This window comes from Scleropages formosus, chromosome 12 (assembly GCF_900964775.1).
Source record: "Scleropages formosus chromosome 12, fSclFor1.1, whole genome shotgun sequence".
Taxonomy (NCBI): domain Eukaryota; kingdom Metazoa; phylum Chordata; class Actinopteri; order Osteoglossiformes; family Osteoglossidae; genus Scleropages; species Scleropages formosus.
In genome coordinates, this window is record NC_041817.1 from 25,790,582 (window position 1) to 25,811,384 (window position 20,803).

Genomic DNA, 20,803 nt, shown 5'->3' on the forward strand with positions numbered 1-20,803 from the left:
TAAACCGCTGTGACCTAGTGAACAAGTGTTTGTTTATGACTGATGGATGTACAGTTCTTGTTCATTTAGTTGATGCCTTGTTTACCCACAAGAGTAAATGCAACATTTTCTGTATAGCTGCGCAAAAAGTCACTGCCGACACTTTTTATTTGATTTTTAGTACGTTTAATAGTGTCGATTTGCTTTCTCTCTGTAACGATGGCTGTTTCAGACACCCCAGTGATGGCCTCGCCTCCTCGTCCTCCACTGCTCACCTTGTGGTTGGACCGTGGCCCGGGTGGCGTTCCGTCCTATGGAGCAATGACCCCACCAACCCCCCCCCAGAAGAACAGCACTGGCTTTTTGAATCCCAGCACTCAGCACTTTGGGTTATGCTGTGGCGCACCCTTCCACCCCCCCACAGTGTGGTAATCCTGTTAGCGTCCCCCAAAAGAGCCCGATTCGCTCAGACAATAAGCTGGAGCCAACATCTGTGAGGCTATAGAACAAACTACAAAACACTTGTCTTCTCCTCCTTTTTCAATGTCATCCCAGTTTATAACCGAGAGCCTGTTTTTGCCACCGCCGGGCTTATTGTGTCTTTGTTTCAAATATTAATCATTTCGTTTGGCCCAGTTAATATTCATTTCTCGGGCTGTTTCCACACTTGCGTGATGTTTGTTATTTTTACTCACCATTATTTATTTGATGCTTTTCTCCAGAGACTTATAATGTTAGGTTTGTACACTAAGCTACTTGGAATCATTTATACAGCTGAGTAATTTTTACTTTATCAATTCAGGGTAAGTACCTCAATCGAGGGTACAACTGCAGGAGCAGGGATTCAACCCTGGGTTCTTTGATTGCAAAGTGACAGCACCAACCGCTACTCCACCTGCTGGAGTTCAGCGCTGGTTACAGGTACATTTCTATTTCTATAGAGCTGAGTGATGTGACAGTTAATTTAACACTGATCCTTTGCTAGGAATTAATAATTTCTTTTGTTCTGTTCTTGACCCTCAGCTTAATACCAAAGTAATGTTTTAAAAAAAAATTTTTTTTTTTTCCTTTCTTTCTACATTTTGCTTTGATTGTGCGGTAATGTTGAGAAAAAGTGTTTTGGATCACGATGGGTATTTCCATGTTCCATCTGCTGTTCTCTACGGCTGTTGCACAAATCTCACCATCTTGGGTTGGGTCTCAAGCAGTAAAAGTTTTTTTTTTTTTTTTTTTTTTTTTTTTTTTTTTTTTTCTTTCTCTCTTTCAAATTTGTAATTCCCCTCCAAGCTGTCAGTCTCTTCCTCTCAATAAGGATTTAGCGCTTACCTCATTGTCCATTATTTCCTTGCCAGCAGCCCTCATGGTTTGTCATCTGTTTTCTCCCACAATCCCCTGCCACTGCAGCCAACACGTTGGTCTCCAAGCATTCAGTTTGGGATCTGGTCTTGTGGGTGTGATCCTTGTCTTCCTGCGTGTCCTCAGCAGCTTCCTGTGTAGGGAAGAGCGGAGAGCAGAGCTTCCGTGGCCTTGGCTGACCGAGTCGAAGTGTCCATCCTGTAGTCCTCCCAGAACCTGCTGCTGCAGTAAGTTTCGTAAACCTGTCACTGACCACATTGTGGCAGGAATAGTTCAGCTTACGGTATTTTTGCAATGTGGTCACATGTATGGTATTGATGAAAAGTCTGAGTCCACCTGCTGGATCACCCTCCCCCCCAACAAATAATTTCGGTGTACCACGTCTTCCCAGCTCCCTGAGACATAGGACACGTGACTGTGATTTTACTCTTTTTTTTTTTTTTTCCCCCTCTCTAGTTCATCCCATACAAGCACACTTTATATACAGTATTTACAGCCTTTATAAAACAGGATCCAATAAAAGAAAAACTGCGTCAGCAGCTTATGAAAATAGACCCTTTACTCATACAAGCATATTATTCAGTACAGTGGCAGTTTTGCCCATTTGGTTATATTCTTCTGCATCATGTAATTTCCATTTAGATTTCTTCATTTAGCAGACATACAGTACAATGAGTGCATTAGATCAGTTTACCCATAACAAAACCAGCTATTGTAGATACTTTCTATTTGACAGTTTCAACCAATCACATCCTTGATTAAGGTAAATATAATACCACCACTGAAACAACAGACTGAATACTTTTATAATTATTTGGTGTAACCGGCGCTTTTCTCCAAAAAGACAGTGATGATCCACCTACCATGATGTACACATTTATAGAGCAGGGTAAGTACTATAATCACGGTACCTCAACTGGAGCTGGGATTGCAATATTTGTGAGTAACTCGCACAGAAGCTTCAATGGCAGGGTGTCCAACTGCTTTGCAGAGGGAAAGATGCCGTGCTCGTGAATCATCATAAACATCCGTGAGCCAAATTACCACGGTCCCTCTGTCCGAGGAGTCCACGTCTCACTCCCGTGTTTACTAATAACTCTGCTTATTGAAAGCAGTTATTGATAGTGAGTGAGTGAGTGAGTGAATGAACACTCTACTTACTGCAATCACCTCTGGCCCCTTTTACACATGTGTTTCTGCATGTGTGAGGCCTACAGTGAGCAGCGCCGGCAGACAGGTGGTGTGTTTGGAAAGGCCCGGACCGTGCGCACGCTTTCCCAGATAATGCCTCTTTGTTTATATCGAACCCGTCAACTCTGCGCGGGGAGAGTCGCCCAAACTTTCACTGCAATTACTCTCCTAAGCATAAATTGTCCTCCGTATAGAGTTTCTGAGCCTCCCGGGTCGGGAGATTTTAAACAAATACATGACGAATGACATGTCATCACTCGTTTTATGCACTAATGAACACGGAACAAGCAATTGTTTAAAGGGAATGAAAAAAAGAGTGCTGACATTTGATTTGCTCCATGTGTGGAAACTCTCCAGTCGTGGAAGAGATAAATCAGCCTGTGGAATAACAGATCAAATTATTGCAAAATGGTATATAAATAGCAAGGCCAAAAATACATTGAATCTCAAAACAGCCAATTGGCAAAAATATCAAATTTGTATTTCTCAATCTGAGAAGGAATCGGGGGGAAAAAAACAAATACTTTTACTAAATGCCTTTTATTAAATGTAGAGTATATTCACACTTTATACAGTTTTGTACAGAACTATGACAAAGAGATGATGAGCAGAAAGCATGAAATATTGATTAGAAATAGCGATATAAAACTGACTTCAAACTATTGAACCCTTTACCTTGTAACCTCGCCCCCCAAAAATACTTTATGTATGTTTTAATTGTTTTATCTACTGTTTTGCAGAAAAATCCACATAAAATCAGAGAGGCACCAGCCAGGAGTGATTTCCCTCCTCCCTCCCTGGAGTCGGACCCTCCGACGGGATCTGATACGGAGAGAGCCGCGCTTCGGCGTTCGTACAAAGGAAACGTATCGCCTCGTACCCGCAGGCCGCCTGCCTAAATAAACGACAGCACCCCGCTGACAAAACACTTTCAGCTACTCTGCACATTTCTGACAGCAATTGCCAACAGAGGTAAGTGGCGAAAGGAAGAGAGCAGCGGGACCCTTTTCCGCACTATGAAAAAGCATTTCTCCTCCCTGAGCTGGGTTAACAATGACATTCAGTCTTCGGCGCAAAAATATCGAAATACACCTCTTTTTTTGCCATGACGTATGATAAAATGCCATTTTTAGGAGTAAAAGATGTTTCAGCCAGTATTTTCCCGTAACTTCAGGGTGGATGCCACAATTATTTGCCTTTGTTATGTGTATGTTTTCCATACATTGGATGGATGGATGGGGGGGTGGAGGAAGCTCTGCTCCTTTGTGCTCTAACCTACATGCAAAACATCCTACATGCAGAAGGAACAAGTATCCTACTGTCAGTGTACTGTACAAAATAAATATTAAATATATATACATGGAAATATGTCATCCCTACAACTGAAGGGAAGATGCAACAGCACTAGTGAGTATCGCCTCTCACGGCTGCTTCTTCATAAAGATGCATCTCCATGCGATAAAGTAAAAAAAACCTTCACTGAATACTCCACTCTCATACATGTCTGCGTTTGTCATGAGATCTCCAAAAATGATAAATTAATACATTCTGCTGTATTAATACTGTAGTGTTTTCAGCTGGATTGTTCTCCTACACGTGGCCGGAGACGAGGACGGCGAGGACGCCGGCAAAGGCGGAGAGCGAGGGGCGCTTGGCCCCGCTGAGAGGCGACACGGTGATGAACACGGCGTCCGTCTCGTTCGTCGGCACCGGCATGTTGCAGATGTTTCCCTCGCAGCACGAAGTGCAGACCTGCGACCAGCGAACAGCCCAGTCAGGTGGCAACACGCACCTTTTTGCATTTTAACCCTGCTCCTTATTACGAGGGACACCATGTGATATGTTGCATAATCAAACTGTTTACGTGAGCTCTTTGTGAGGATTTTACAATAGACATTTTCCTGATTGCTTTTAAAAATTTGCATCGCTTCTCTATTTTCTAGAGCTTGCTGTGCCAAAGACCAGCCAAACGGATTAGGGGTGTGGGACCGTATGTGTTCGGGGGATGACGCAGTCACCATCGAGACTGGGTAAGAGTTTCCGGAGACTACTTATTTTTAGTCATTTTAATTTTCATTTAATGCCACTCAAAGTTAATAACGATACCTCTTAAGTATTGTACTATATACGAGATTTTTACATTACCTGACCTGTGAATATTAATATTTACTTCCTTCGATTTGACATTTTGACTGTGACTTTGGAGTTACAAACAGAACATGTTATGAACAGATTTCCTGTTCTACATCTTTGTAAGTTGAGGGCTACAGTAATAACAATACTTGAAACGGAACCCTCGTTTACATTGTAGTTGTCATCTCTCCATACCTGGTGTCCTCGGTGGGGGAGCGGTGAGCAGCCTGTAGACAGGCAATCCTGCAGAGCCGCGCAGCGCTTCGTCACCGACACGGTGGCCCCGCGCTCGTCCATCTGGTGCCATGTGTGGCAGTACCTGCTCTCTGGCAGGATGCAGGAGGAAGGCTCGTGTGAGTCACCCACAGAAAATCGAGTTGGGGGGGTAATTTAAAAGTTATTTTAGTAAAACGGGAATAACAGACGAATGAGAAATTGTATAGCATTACAGTCACACAACTTCCAAACTTGTGAGTGTCCCCCTTTAAGTACGGAAATTTACACCCGAGAGCCCTTTGGGACATGGAAGTGTTTCGATGTAAGAAAGGAAAAGGGAAAATGCACAGGACTCTTTCGCACAACTCCTCATAATAAGAACATCTTAACGTGTAAACTTAAGGAATTTGGGAAAATACTGGACTTTCGAAACTGAACCCTGTATGGAATGTGAGTTTTAGTCCTTTTACGAATGTTAGAAATGTGGTGTAAAATAACCATAATAAATCGGCGTGGTAATATCGAGGGGAACGGGCTCCACGTGAAATATTATAATACAGAGGTAGAGACACTCGGAGACCCGGCACAGTGTGGATCGCATCCCCAAGCGGCACTGTGACCATAGAACAACTGCAGCGCCCACTGAGTGGGACTCGAGACAGTACTATGCTTCACTGCTGTAATACCATGCCTTTTGTGCAGTAACACACCTCTGGGACAGTAGACGTCTGGTGCCCAGCGGTTGCAGTTGTAGTTGTCGGCTGCATTCTCACAGCTGAAGCACTTGAACCCTCCAGGAAAGGGCGTGGCTGTGGGGACAGGAAGATGGGGGATAAGGTCTCACACCTGGCTTTGCAGCTACACACACAATATACCCTGACAAAACTAAAATAATTCAAACCCTCTCAAACCCATCTGCTACAGTGGGTCAGCATCCAATTTCCTACTCTACATTTTAGGCCTCTGTGTGCTGTGGCTCCGCCCCTAAGCGCTGTCCCTGGGGTCGTGTCCCTTTGCTCTCCTTTTAATGAGACATTTAACTCATCCCAATCAGTCATTCGAGGCTCTTCAGCACAGTTTGGGGGAGGGGAAGAGCCAAGTTCATGCATCTGCACGTACCGCAATACCCTTTCTGGAAATTTCTCACTGCTCGCTTGCAGACGGACGGACAGTTGCCCCTGTGCGATACGAGGTTGTGGTGGGATTCGGGGTGGATCTCTTGTCCGCAGGGTGAAACGGGCGGTCAGGCCGAGCTGACAAGACCGGAGCCGCCAGGGGTGCCCCCCATGAACGGGGGAGGTGCCCAACCGCCTCCCAGCCAGCTGTTGCACCATCTGCTCTGGTTGTGGGTCGGAGAGCCGTGAGCGTCCAGGGCCATTACTGTCCCTGTCAAGGCCCGGTTTTGGGCTCTAGACCCCTTTGCGCCCGGTCAGAGGGCTCTAATAACGCCCTGATTTAATGAGGGGTTTCACAGGAGACTGAGTGTCGGGAGCAAACGGGGCCTCCAAGACACAAAGGGGAAGGTGAGCGGTCAAGGCCAGAGCGAACAGGAGACGACCCCCCCCCACCAACAACGCAGGATAATCCCGATGGCGACGGGATCCGATCGCTGCGTTTGATTAGTCAAAACAGGCACATGGAAAAACATCAAATAAAGCAAACATTCATAATTAAACACAGGGATTCCAACTGTAACGGGGCAACGGCGCTCTGCATGTTTGCAAATAACACACATACATCCCTACAAGTTCCTTTTTGTATGACCGGACTAATGGGGGAGGGGGTTCGGGCGTCTGATTCACCAGTCATTCCCAAGGATCATACGTGTTTTTCACTTTTTTTTTTTTTGGGCATCTCTGAGGGGAAGATTTGAAAGGAGTAGCAGTGTCCTGAGCAGCGTGTACCACCGTTACTTACCAATTCTGCATTTAGGAAAATGTGTTCTTTATCGTTTAGAATATACTCGTCACTAACCATAGTTATTAAAAGTGATTGTTTCAACAAATTGCATTTCACGTCCCTCAGTATGCCACCACTTTGGAAAAAATTTACCAATAACCTGAATGAGAGGAAGGAAACTGCCGCAAAGAATATGACGATTCGTTCCAATTTTGAATTCCCAAAAAAATAATTTTACAGCTGTATGCTTGGAAATCACTTAAAATATGTAAATTGTATTTTTAACAACACAACCTGGACTTCGTTTTGCTGATTAACCAGCCAGTCAAGGGAAACATTACTAATGTTCACGAGGCCACAACGCTTCCTTACCAAATCTGCATTAATTATATTAAATATTTCACACATTGAAATCCCTTAACACAGTAAAGTGATTGAACAATTTATGGTCAACTTTGCCCATTTTTTATAAAATTCTTCTAAATTTATAGAAAAAATAGCGATACACGGGACTTCTGCTCATCCCAGGACCCCGAGGTGCGATCGTTCATATATAAATCTAGAGAGGACAAACTCTTACTTGAGGGATGGAGGAAGACGATGTCCTTCACAGTGAAGTCCCGCGATTGGGCGCTTTTGGACCAATCAGTGATGAGCGTCAGCAGTAGGACCCAGGCCACCTGAGGCCAGGGTTCCATCACTATGTGTGGCCTCACACATGCAGCTGCCCGACTGGTCAAGGAGGCGTCCGCTGGAAAGCACTCGGGTGCCTGGAAAAGTAAGTCGACGTCATAAGATTCTACAGCATTTTACGTTCACGCATAAAATGTATGATGTAATGCTGTTGATAATATTAACAATGATATTGCTTTCCGAATGCATCCATTGTCAAAAGTAATAAACACCATTGCATTGAGCTACTTTCCACTGTCTTTATACCCCCCTCAAACACAGGTATTTGCATATTTGTTTGTAGATGCAAAATGTGTGTTCTTTCACTTAGTGTCTAATGGCCTGGTTACATCTGGATGAGTTTAGATTTAAGTTTTGACTTCCTCAAATGAGCTGTTGATGCTTCTAGAAATAATCTACCGGATGGTTTTCTTTCTGCAGCCGAACTCGATTCTCGGGCCCGATAAAGAAAAACAGACGTCACCCTGGTGTGGGGCTGACGGTGCCGGACTCCTGATCCCAAGCGGTTCAGGGCCACTTTCCCGGCGTTCAGCCCGCGAACTCCAGGGCGATGAAACATAAATTTCAATAGATCAAGAAATAGGGTGATATATATTCTCTTCCGCAGCGAGCGTGTGGTGGGGATGCAGATCCTGAGCCCGGATCACAAACGTTTTGACTGTGCGTCACGGTGTCGGCTGCCCCTGCGAGAAGGATTCCGCTCTTCCCGCTGCTCCAGCTGTGCCATGCTCCTGCCACCAACATTTTGCACTGGACCTTCATGGGTGCAGGGGTTCCATGCAGACCCCCAGTAGCAATAACTGAATAAGAATGGGACAGCTGGCAGCATAGTGGTTAGAGCTGCTACCATTGGCCCCAAAGGTTACAGGTTCAAATCTCGCCTTTGGCTGTAGTACCCCTGAGCAGCGAACTTACCTGAAATTGCTCCATTAAAAAAAAAATACCCAACTGTATAAATGGGCAAATACAGTAATTGTACGTAGATTAACATTGCAAGCTGCTTTGGAGAAAAGTGTCAGCTGAATGAATAAATATAAGAAGTGATGTTGGGTTTATGAAAAATACTTTTAAAAAAAAAATCACTTCTCAGTCTGCATTACTTCTGGATTTCTTCACTTGTGTGTCCTGCTTCTTGAAATAGTCGACAAGATTTCGGGAGCTCAGAGTTGCCTGCTATAGTAACAGGAGTACCGCTCGCCTTCCTCCATCATTGTGTGGAGCCACAGGATTCCCCAGTGCCGTTTCTATGGCCGTGAGGTCTCCCCGTGACCCCCCCCAGGTCAAGGTCGCTCACGGACAAGAAACACACCACTAATCCCTCCCTAATACTAGTGAGCTTTCGTGTAGCTCGCCCTTTTGTAGAGTCGCGCATGAAGCTGTAGTGAACGCCCCTGGTCAGAGCCCACAGGAGAGGGTATTACCCACGGGGCTGTGACCCTTTTCAATCTGGGCACTGGTACAGAAGTGCTTTAGAAAGGTACAGCCTTCCCTCCAGCAAGGTCCCGTGTTGTTCTCTGGTCTGCGGAGGGTGAGGATGGCAACTGCAGAAATGTGTTAGTTTGACAGGTTCTGCAATTGACGCTGTTGGTCGGTTCATTGTTGAAACATCAACATAAGATGAGTTGATGATGTAATGAAATTAATACACTAAGTTACTGTGGAGAAATGTAAGCTTTGCATACTAAGTCACTTATAGTCATTTACAAATTTATATAGCTGGGTATTTTTTACTATATTAGTTCAGGGTAAGTACTTGAACCTGGGTCCTTTTGATTGGAAGGCTATTGCTCTAACTACTATGCCATGTGTTCCCTGTACTGGAAGTGTATTTTTCTGGAACTTATAAAAGGCACAATATAAAAGCACATACATTTTTGTTTTAAACATCTTATTAACCCTGCTTCCTGGAAAAATCACCTTCCCACAATTCTCGGAAAAATATTTTGACTGGATGCAGTTTTCTCTCTAGTTCACCTCTGGCCGGAACATTTCGGTCACAATAAGAATGTAATGTTCTCGCTCGTAATGGAGAAACAGTACGAGCTTCCTTTGGATACCAGCCCCTGAAGAGGACTGATGTAAACCTGGGACAGTTACACAACACTTACCGCACATACCAAACGAGCAAAGTGCAGCAAGTGTTTAAATATGAATACCTTTTTTTTTTTTTTAAGGAAAGGGTTTTACAGTATGCAGACATTATATGGCTGGCAGCCTTTGCTGGTATTGTGTCTCAGGTTGTTTGGAACAGTCCTCTGTTTTTCCGTGTTTGGTCTCCTTTGTTTGGTGCCCAAGTGTCAAATCAGTGCTGATCGCTCTTCCTGTCGCTGGAGACACAGCAATTGCACTGGACCTCCTGACTCAAAACGAAGCTTCCTATCCAGCTCCCGGACCCCTTCCAATGGTTGCAGTTAAACGCTTCACTTACGCTGGTAAAGTTGAGAATTTCCAGTGCAAGAGTTGCGTGTCAAACCCATGTCCTTCAGCACTGAAATCCACAAGGTCAGAAACAGACTATGAAGTCAACAGCAAATCTTTTGGCTCTGCAAAATGTATTCTATTTTTTCTCAAAATGTGTTGCATAAGCTAACCTGTATGCATTTCCAATATTTCCAATCTCTACCCTTAAGCGTTAAAATAAGTCAATTTCATGGAGAAGGTGGCAATAATTTAAGTTTTTGGGAAATTCTGGATCCTCAGCAGCAAAACACAATCTCTGCAAGTAACTCCTCCACCACCACTCTCCCGGTTCTCATGAGGAATCCAGCCATTCGATTAGATCGCCATCACCTGCCTAGTTACATTTCAGAAGAAAAAGGCTCAACTGTAGAAGTCCTGGTTGAAAACAACCACAGAATCCACATAACCGTGCAAAGAGCCCTTCTAGTCATTCCTGGAGAAAGTTGGAGCACAAGGCCAAATGTGTAACACCTCTTCATCTTTCCGAAGTCAAGCAGTGTGAAAGAGTAAATCGGTTGTCAAATAATTTATGCAATGAGCATAAACAGTTCATATATTTTCCAAATATGTCATTATTTTGCAAATGAAAAAGTACGAAAAACATTTTTCTTCACGATACTTAACCGATACTACCTGGTTGGTTTGGGTACAGGGACAAATAATTTAACACCTAAAGAACTGGTGAGAAATATCTAGCAGATCTACATCCCATTTACATTTATTCTTTCAGCAGATGCTTTTCCCCAAAGCGATGTACACCTCATAGAAAATACAATGTGTTCGTTACATTAACGGAAAGAGACTGGGAGGCAGACGTGTGATTCTTAAGTGCACTTAGTTTCTTTCCACCATATATTATCCTCTTAAAATACAGAAGAGTCAGTTGAAACCTATGATCAGACAAACAGAATGTAAATTTTTTTATTTTTTTTTTAAATATTTTGATGGACCGTTATTTCTGCCACCTTACAAGCTGAGTACCAGTACAGCTGTGATGCGTGTTGAAGCTCCTCTCCCGGGAGCCCCCTCATGCAAGCCAGTAGCTAACCACGATATACTACACAACTGCAAAGCACTCAAACCTTTTTCAGTTATCCATTAATACTACATTCATAACTCAGAGCACCTCTTTTTGCATTATGATTCATGAGCTGACACTGAAGCAAAAAAAAAAAAAGAAATCTGATTAACTGCAAATTAAAACTGTTATATTTAGGGATATTCCCATAGTAATTTCAGAAAAAACTGAAAACACCCAGTGATTTCCCTTGTAATTCCATTGCCTGCATCCTGTAAAATCCAAAGGGAGACCGCTGTTTATAGCACACTACCTCGTTTTATACATTCCCGGACTGCAAATAGTCATCATCCTCGCTGCGGGAAATGGAATTTTACCACTCCGGCTAAGTGATCTTTCTTTATTAACTTGCTCTACACACACCTGCCTGAGATGTGACACAGTTATAAATCATTTACCTATACCCATATAGGCAGGGTAAAGCACATTAAACAACTGGTAGAAATGTGAAATGGCACAGATCTAGTGTGTCACGCTATAGAGTGCAGTCCCAGTTCAGCAGATGTAGCAGAAACAATTCTGTGCTGTCAATTGTATTTGGGGATAATGTGCTCAAACACAAAAACTAGGATTACGGTATGTTTCAATTGCTGGTAATACCCTTCGGTATATGTTCGACGAATACAAAAGAAATGTCACACAAGAAAAAGATTAAAAAGATCTTTTAGGGGTTCCAGGTGGTGGAAACACATAACCACAATGGAACATTAATAAAAGGTATTTAGGGCACTCTCGCTGCGGTGTAAATAAATAAGGACGAATAAACATTCAGAACATGCGTCGACCTGCTACTAAGGAAATACTTGGACAAGACCTTCAATCATGTGTCCTCTATTCCGGCGCCAACATTCATCATCAAACATTAATTACCTTGTGGGTTTTATAAATAGAAGCTGCAGTAAGTTTGTTTGCATGAGAAGATCCCTTTTATTTAGCTGACTTTAAGAAAAGAGATGGGGGCCACTGGCAGGGGAAGCCAGAGATAAAAGAGAGGAAGTGTTGGTATGCAGTTAACAATCTGCAGTCACCTCTAATGCACACTGGTAAATAAAAGGGCCTGACTTTCCGCAAGTATAATTTATTTTAAAAAGTTCCTTGCTATCCAAGGAGAACATTAATAAGAAACTGACATGTTAATAATTCAGAAAACTATCGGAAACTCTCCACATTAAAACAAAACTATAATTCATGTACGTTGTACATTATGGCATTAAAAGCTGCTTCATTAGAAGATTGATTTTGGTCACTGATATTTCACAGAGCTGGGGAGAACTGGGTTCTTCTGTACCGATGCCAGAAAGAGGCTGTTTATAATCCGCAGTCCTTGTCTCGGATGCCAGCCGCCACCTCCTAACATCAGGCGGGAAACAGCTGGGATCTGGCTGGCTCGGTCCCCGTGCCGCAGCAGAGCTCAGGGCTTAAGTTACCGGGTTCAGCCGTTTTCTGCCTGCTAGGTACCAAAAACGGCTCTGTTGAAACAGCGCTGAACAGGAGGCGATACCCAGGCAACGTGATACTCCGGGTCACACAACAATCTGAATAGCGGTCTTCCACTCCTCAGCTGAGACACAAATGCAAATTCACCCCTCCTGCCGCCCCAGGCCTACAAAGGCTCTAAACTCGTCAGACCAGATGCACAGGAGCACACAGTGCTGACACGCTCTACCAACCTGTTTGTCCTTTTCCAGTAGACTTTGTGCTTTTTTGCAGCACCAAATGCAAAAAAATTCATAATAAATAAATGAAATAAAAATCAGTGCAGCAGGCTACAGCCCGACCACACCCACTTGACAAGATTGACAGCTACACCTGGAGGCAGCTTGTTAAATGGATAACAAGCACCAGGTGTAGTCACTCATCTAATGAAGGACTCCATAAAAGTCAGACAGAGCCTGAAAGAGGGGGAAGAAGAAAAAAAAAATTTTATTTTTTTTTTTTATAGGTCTGTCCTGCAGATGCTTCTCTTGAAACTATGTCCTACATTTTGTGCCGTTCACACTTTTCTTCCTTCCTTCCTTTTGGTTTGGTCGACTCAATGGCTCTTTGCTGCGTTTGTTCAGTATGGATCACAAGAATACAGAGAGCCACAAGGGCTCCCGTTACCCCTCCCCACCTGATCACTCTTCAAACACGGCACTCCCGGCATGCCACGATGTGCAAATGGTTTTGTGGCACAGATGCTTCTGCGGTGTTGCACCAGGTGTCATATGGCAAACTGAAACATGGCGACTCGCTGACTTAGATCTGAATCTCGGGCCCTGCAGCCAACGGGCTACCAGTGTAACCATGAGGTGCAGAAGCAAAGGGCAGTCGGTAAAGAGGAGACAACACTTAATGCTGCCACAGCGATGAGCATCTCACTCACACACACACACACACACACACACACACACACACACACACACACACACACACACACACCTACCTTGCTGTCTCTGTGGGCCCCGGTCAAGGTCCCAGACTGCTCAGTTTACATTTCCTGCAGGGGCAATGAGTTGCATGGCAGTTAAGGAGCTGCACCTGTAACCAAACTGCTATCGGTTTAAATCCCAGGAGGAGCTCTCTGTTGTACCCTTGATTGGTGTACTTAACCTGCGTTGTTTCAGTAAAAATATTCAGCTGTATAAATGGGAGAAGTGAAAGTGCTGCGCGCTGCTTCGGACAAACGTATCCGCTATGCTCGGCAACGGCAGTAAATTTCCTGCTGGGCTTCGCCGAGTTCACGCCACGCTGCGATGGAAAAACAGTCTGGTTTCAGGCCAAGTGTCTGGGCAGAGGCTTTGGACTCGCGCACCGGTGGGGATATGCCCCCGCTTAGCCTGGCCGAAAAGGGTTAAAGCCTCCCGCCCACCCCCTCGCTCCAACAGGGGCTTGAGAGACTGGTGAATTTCCGGCCCGTGTTGAGAAAGATAATGGGGGCCAAAGGGGGCGTAACGTGTCCCCCTGGCAGCTGCTAAAAAAAGGTCGGGGGGGGTCTGAGCGTTTTATCCTTCTAACCCTTGAGACAAAACCCATAAAGGAGCTAATTGGGATTTGGAGGTAAATGTCTTTCCTCCTCCTCCATCTCCAGGCAAGACTATATGAACCTGGAGCCGCCATGTAATGCGGCCGCTCATCCTGCCGCCGGACTCTTTCCTCACTCTCATAATTAGCACCTCAGTTTTACCGCGCTCACTTTAAAGCAGATCTAATGGGTCTGGACATGATTTACAGTTTATTTACTGCACAGTTTTTCAAGTCCCATTACTGCTTCATATTTCACCTATTTGGCTATATTATTATTATTATTATTATTGTTAACCAATATTTTGTTTTTACCTGTTGCAGGTAGCGTAATGGTTAGAACTTCCACTTTTGGACTCAAAGGACCCAGGTTTGGACCCAGCTCTGGCTGTAATACCCTTGCACAAGGCATTTACTAACTTGCACCAGTGACAATTACCCAGATGTCTAAATGGAATGAATACATGTAAGTACCTTAAGTTTGGAGAAAAGCTACAGCTGAATGAATAAATGTATATGTATTCCAGGTGAATTTTGACATCTAGTAGAATTATACTGAGCTACTTGAAGCCGTTGACTAATTTTTACAGCAGGGTGAATTGTTTTACTCGGAGACTCTCAAAGAGCATTACTGGATTAAACTATAATGTGCGAAACCCGAATTCAAAGGCAAAATGTGATGCAGACGGAAAAGAGCGGGGATCTTCCAGACTGCATAGTAATGACGTTACTTCGCCTGCCAGCGCTGTCTTTCACGGCGCTCCCCGCCAGCTCACGAACAACAGGTCTGCCGTCACCGTGCCTTCCATATGGAAATCGGACCGGGGGCACACGGGGACCGAACGTCCATCTGGACCTCATTTGCACACAGCTGAGGCTGTCTCGGCTGGGGGGGGGGGGGGGGTGTCAGAGACACACACCCACCCGAAGCGCCTCCAGCGACAATCAAACGTCTTCCCGCTGCCTTCCACAACTGACTGACTGCCCATTCTGGTATTCCAAGACAGGCCTTTACCCCACGACCCCCCACCATCGACCCTCTGGTTCGTTGGCTGGAGGTGTCGCGCTGCCTCTTTCTTTGGAAAGAGGCTGTTTTTTCAGCGACGAACACCCTTTTAAGACAAGAACTCACACCAGAGGACACGTCACACGCAGGTACACACCGTAACGCCCCACCTTCACAGTGCAAGGAGCGGACATTCTGTCGCTACGTCACCACTTTTCTGCCAATAATCTGTTGCGTGCTGCTGTACCCTTGGGGCAATTTCCTTCAGGACCAATAAAGTTCCATCCATCCATCCATAGAAATACACACACACAGACACATTTTCTGAACTGCTCAGCCCGTACGGGGTCACGGGGAACCGGAGCCTAACCTGGCAACTCAGGGCGTAAGGCCGAAGGGGGAGGGGACACACCCAGGACGGGACGCCAGTCCGTTGAAAGGCACCCCAAGCGGGACTCGAACCCCAGACCCACTGGAGAGCAGGACCCGGTCCAACCCACTGCGCCACCGCACCCCCTTATCCATAGAAATAAAAATGGTTAAATATGTCCCATTGATTCGCAAACTCTGACAGCAGCATTCGTCCATCGATAACACCTGTTCAATGGAGGGACAAGGTGGTGTGGAGCCTATCCCAGAACCACAGGGCACGGGTCAGGGTAAAACCCCGGACGGGATGCCGGTACATTGCAAGGCAGCAATGAGAAAATTAATACATTCATGTATAATGTAAACCAGCTCCGGCCTTTAGCGTGAAAAGGGGAGAGAAACATCCGCAACACCTTCCTACCTGAAATTATGCAAAAAAATTCATTCACGGCACCTAAAATTATGCCGGAGCCCATTTGGGGAAGCCGCATATTTACACGGAAGAATGCGGTGCGTATTAACCTCATTAGCAGAGCGCGTTAATTATGTTCCCGCTGATGAAATCATGTCGAGGGACCCCGGCGTTCCGCTTCAAGGGAAACTGGCATCAAACAGGCAGCGCTGCCCCGGGGAGCAGCTCCCCCCAGCGCTCCGCTCTGCTGCCGGGACCCTCGTAAAGCGCGAAAGGCCCGCTCGCGTTGGCCGCCCTGGACGAGGAGAGCGAATCCGAACGCTCCGAAAAGCGTTTCTGCCCCTCGCGCCAGGAGGCCCCGCGAGGGTCTCGCTTCGTACGACAAGATCCCAATTTCCTGCAGAAAAGACTGCGGTTCAAAGGCCTTTTGAGATGTAGACGCTCTGCGTCTCCCAGCATTAGACTCTCCTCTCGCTTTCATCTCTTCTTGTAGCGGCACTCAAATACCACGATCTTGTACTCCGTTTTCTATGGTAAATAATTAACGGGAACGAGAGCGGTGCCCTTTGAATCGCCCATTGCGCTCCCATTGCCCTGGTTTTGCATAAAACGCAGTAAAGTGTCAGAAAGCTCTCGGTGTGAAAGGAAGGGCCTCCTCACACTAACATGCGGCGCAAACACGCACGGCGGCCAGCGAACAGCAGGTTCGCAGCAGGGCGCAGGAATGGGCCGCGTGGGAGCCGACGGCGGGCCTCGAACCCAGCTCTTCTTCCAACGGTTAACGTCCAGCTGGAGTCTCTCGCGACCGGTTCGCGCCCGTTTCCCACCGGAGCTCGGCAGGGATTCCGTGTGCGAAAGCGCGACCCCCTCCGCTTCGCCACCCGTGTCCCACGTTCCCCGTCGGACCTCGTTAATCCCCTAACGAACCGTTCGCATGCGGAAGACCACCAGACAATTTGGTCCAGATCATCAAACATGCGCAGATTCCATATGATCTGCTGTCTGGATGAGCTGAGTAGGAGAGACAGATCTAGAGCAGATGCTCTTTGGGCTTTCACACTGTTTTACTCTGTCTTTCACAGTTATTCATTTTGCTGCTGCTTTTCTCCAAAGGCAGCGTTACATTGCCTACAACGATTTACCCTATTCATACAGCAGGGTGGTTTTTACTGGAGAAATTTAGGGTAGGGATCCTGCTCGTGGGTTCTACAGCATGGATTGGGATTGAAACCTGCAACCTCTCTGACCCCCACTGGGAGATAAGTTTACGTCTCCCATCTCCCTCGGGGGTCGGGGAGAGAGTTGTTACCATGACGACGCATAGAACTGCTGGAACAGGATGGGGACAGGAAGCGATGGAGCCGAGATCATCGCCCCCACCGACTGCATCCACCCGTAGGGGTGCTGAGCTGTTCACGCCCCTCCCTATAAAAGTGGAGCTGGGGGGGGGGCAGTTCATGCATCATCCCCTGTAACCCCTGCAGTCAATCGGCTGAACGCGAACCCGGGACACGGTCCAACCCGGAGCCATCGAAACCAGTGGCCCATAAACCTACCAGTGACTGTTTAACCCACTTCACACGGGGCGAGAGAGTTGGAGTAACGCACACGCGCGCGCACACATACACACACACACACACACACACACACACACACACCTCTGGACCACTGTCCCCACATATTTTATCATTCATACTCCATACTGGTCACTATTAACAAATATTAATAATGTTCATTAGTATTTTCAAGACTGAAGATTTTTTAAACATGACTTACAATGATTGATATACTACAGTAAGTTATTTACACTTATTTTACCCACGTATACAGCAGATCAATGTAACAAACACACACAAAGGGCAATTTAGAGTCAGCAGTCCACCTGGAAGCCATTCCACCACACAGACTGAGCTGGATTCGAACCCACGTCCAAACTCAGACCATGAGTTGTGAGACACTAGTGCTGCCTACTGCTGCCACCCTCATATACAAGAAAGTTATTATAAATATAGATAAACATGAATAAGATGTATAAGCAAGGGTGCATCATGTCCAGCGTCTTTCCCCGGTGACACCGTCGCCCTTCATTACTTGTTTCTTTAAAACGAGTAAATTAAAATTAAGAAAAATATTGATTAAAAAAAAATTCACTTTTAAATAAATTTTATCGAAGAGGCAAATTAATTGATTTTATTCCTTCGGTCATATGGAGAAGAGAGAAGTGTGTTCTGAACAGAGTTCTGCGGTGAATATGGGAATTCCTCTCAGTATTACACACACTCGAACCCGGGGCCAGTGACTCCAGACCCCTCCAGGTCCATCTGCTACTGGACAGGGTGTGTGTGACCCAGGCAGACACACACCTCCTGAAGTGTGTACCTGTGCTTGAGTGTGTGTGTGTAAAATCAGTCAAACACCGCATACCAAGTCCATCTGGAGACCCCCCCCCCACACACACACACACACAGATGTGCCACCACGTAGAAGGAGGAGACATGAGGGGTGATCAGAGGTTCACATCACCCCAGAACAGCATCTCAGTTTGAAATTTAAAAGTATTTATTGTATGATGTCAAAACTGATCATGTTTATGTTACAGTCTGTATTTATTTAAATCGTAAATATATCGGAATTAATTCACCTACCTGAACACTTCCTCCAAAAGGACACTGATCAGCTCACCTACTGTACTGTGTGTGTGTGTGTGTTCACAGTGCAGGGCTCAGATTCCTTTTCGGTTTTTAAAATTATTTCTAATACTTTTCTCCAGTGTCACCTTCTAAGCTTTGTACACTGTTACCATGCAATAAGAGTGTAAAAATCACAGTATTTTTTATTGTATCTCTTCAAGGTAACTACCTTCCCTCAAGGGTCTACAGTATGAGCAGGGACTCGAACCCGGCACCTCTGCACTCCGACATCTGTCCCCACTGCACCACCACACTATGAATTATTATGAAACACAGAAGACTGAATGAATGCGGCCTTCAGAGCGAAACGGGTTCGAAACCCTTTTCCTCCTAGAGAGGAGTCGAATTTACTGCGTTACCCTTCTCTTACCACAATCTTATCCCTCTGTGACTCCCAGGTCTCAGTCGTTCGCGCGCGCGCGCGCGCGCACGCACGCGCACACACACACACACACACACACACACACACACGCGCGCGCGCACGCACACACACTCACACGCACACGCACACGCACACACACGCACACACACCCGTTTGATTCGGTGTGTAAACCTGACTGCGAGACTCACCGGCTGTCGGACCCTCGGACCGTGCGGCACCGGCGGAGTAAATCGGAGTAAACCAGTCGGTAGTCAGCAGGAAAGCCAGGTGTGGTGTAGGTTCGAGGGTAAATCCGGGACTGCTCCCACCCACCCGTAAATCGGAACCGGGGTAACGACCCAACAGCCTGCGTGTGCGCGCGGATCGCAGCCCCGGAGCGTAGTAAGAGTGCGAATGGAGCGGGGCTGCGCAGCGCGCTCCCGAGCGATCGAGCGAGGGCTATCGGTGGGCGTGCTCGTGAGCCCGCGTGGGGGCGTACCCAGCAGTACCCTTAACCACCTTTAACGAGCCTGTACGGAAACAATGTAGCAAAGTAATGGAGCGACAAGCCAGGGGGAAGGACCACACCCTCCAACACACACACACACACACACACACACACACACCCTGCAGAGTCGATCCTGTTTCCCAACGCACGTTTCCTCCTTTCTTCCCTCTATTTTTCTTTGAGAAAGATCATCAAAGCCGACAGCTAATAATGGTCTCATATGACATTCGGATTATGTTTGTTGTTATTATTATTATCATCGCCGCTCTGGTGTAAAACACTGAGAAAGACGACGAGAGAGAGACAAGTTTTACAGTTTTTCCCCGCAGACGAGGCAGGTTCGCAGCCCGACCGACGGCTGAGGGGAGACACGGCGCCCCCTGCTGGACACGAAGACGAGCGGGAGGAAGAGCGACGACGACCTTCAAAGTGCGCGTGGCCTCGCGCGCGGGAGTTTTGTCGCGGTGATGCGCAGCAGACCAACGTGAAGGCGGTGTGGTAAAAAACGCGGTGAGAAAAATCCCGAGGATGCAACAACAAATACTGTACAAGTGGTGTAGTTACTCGGGGGGTGGGGGGCAGCAAGATCATGGCACGTGAGAATCTGTAGCTCGTGACACTTTAATACACACAAGTAAGTGGACACTGAGTTCCCAGCTGTGTCCAGCGTGAAGTCAGATGGACTCGTGACGTCCATTCATGTGCGGGTATGAATATGAATTATGATGTGCAGGGAAGAGAGTTGTGTTGGTGTGTTGCTGTTGAGGTCCTTATTGCCCCCTTCTGCCTCCCAGAACTTAAGGGAGGGATTGGAACTTGAATTATTGGGCGGCACGGTGGCACAGCAAGTGGCGCCGCTGTCTCACGGTGCCTGGGTGGTCTGAGAGGACGTGGGTTTGATCCCCGATCAGTCTGTGTGGAGTTTGCGTGCTCTCTTCATGTCTGTGTGGGTTTCCTTTGGGTACTCTGGTTTCCTCTCACCCTCTAAAAACATGCTGTTCAAGTTCCCCCATAGTGGGTGAGTGACAGAGAGAGACTATACCCACACATTGTAAGTAGTGTATCTAGCAGTGTAAGTCACCACGGTGAATAAGGTGTGTGGGCTGATAACACTACACAGAGTTCACTGGAAGTCGCTTTGGAGAAAAGCGTCTGATAAATAAATAAATGTAAGTGTAACTCACAACGTCCTGGCTGGGAAGGGGGCGTTGATCTTCCCGCACACCTTCTTGTTCCGTATCTGTAGAGGTCCTACAGGTCCTCGGTTCTCCCTTCTTCATATGAAGGTCCCCAGGAGCCTGAAGGACCAACCCTGAAGGCAGTGAATAGAACTGTAACAGGGCTGAGTGGAGGAGGAGCTTCTTCTGAAATTCATACTAATCATCACTGCTGCCTTCTGGACATTGAAGTCCAGGGGTCTAACAGCATCGTCATCACAAGATTTGGCGT

At 46.3% G+C, this 20,803-nt stretch overlaps 1 protein-coding gene across 3 annotated transcripts; it reads right to left on the reverse strand.

The window, feature by feature from the left end:
- Nucleotides 1-1,217: 1,217 nt before the first annotated feature.
- LOC108927849 (ly6/PLAUR domain-containing protein 6-like) lies at nucleotides 1,218-20,600 on the reverse strand. 3 transcript variants are annotated; one of them, XM_018741458.2, is made up of 5 exons: nucleotides 19,056-19,387; nucleotides 7,355-7,544; nucleotides 5,586-5,684; nucleotides 4,855-4,985; nucleotides 1,218-1,468 (listed from the first exon to the last, which is right to left on the reverse strand). In XM_018741458.2, exons 2-5 carry the CDS (start codon nucleotides 7,470-7,472, stop codon nucleotides 1,307-1,309), a joined length of 510 nt encoding a protein of 169 aa, XP_018596974.1. In that variant the 5' UTR covers nucleotides 7,473-7,544; nucleotides 19,056-19,387; the 3' UTR covers nucleotides 1,218-1,306. The 3 variants fall into 3 exon arrangements, with proteins under 3 accessions (XP_018596974.1, XP_018596968.1, XP_018596960.1); XM_018741452.2 differs by lacking the exons at nucleotides 1,218-1,468; nucleotides 19,056-19,387 and adding exons at nucleotides 1,896-4,278; nucleotides 20,539-20,600; XM_018741444.2 differs by lacking the exon at nucleotides 1,218-1,468 and adding an exon at nucleotides 1,896-4,278.
- Nucleotides 20,601-20,803: the final 203 nt, after the last annotated feature.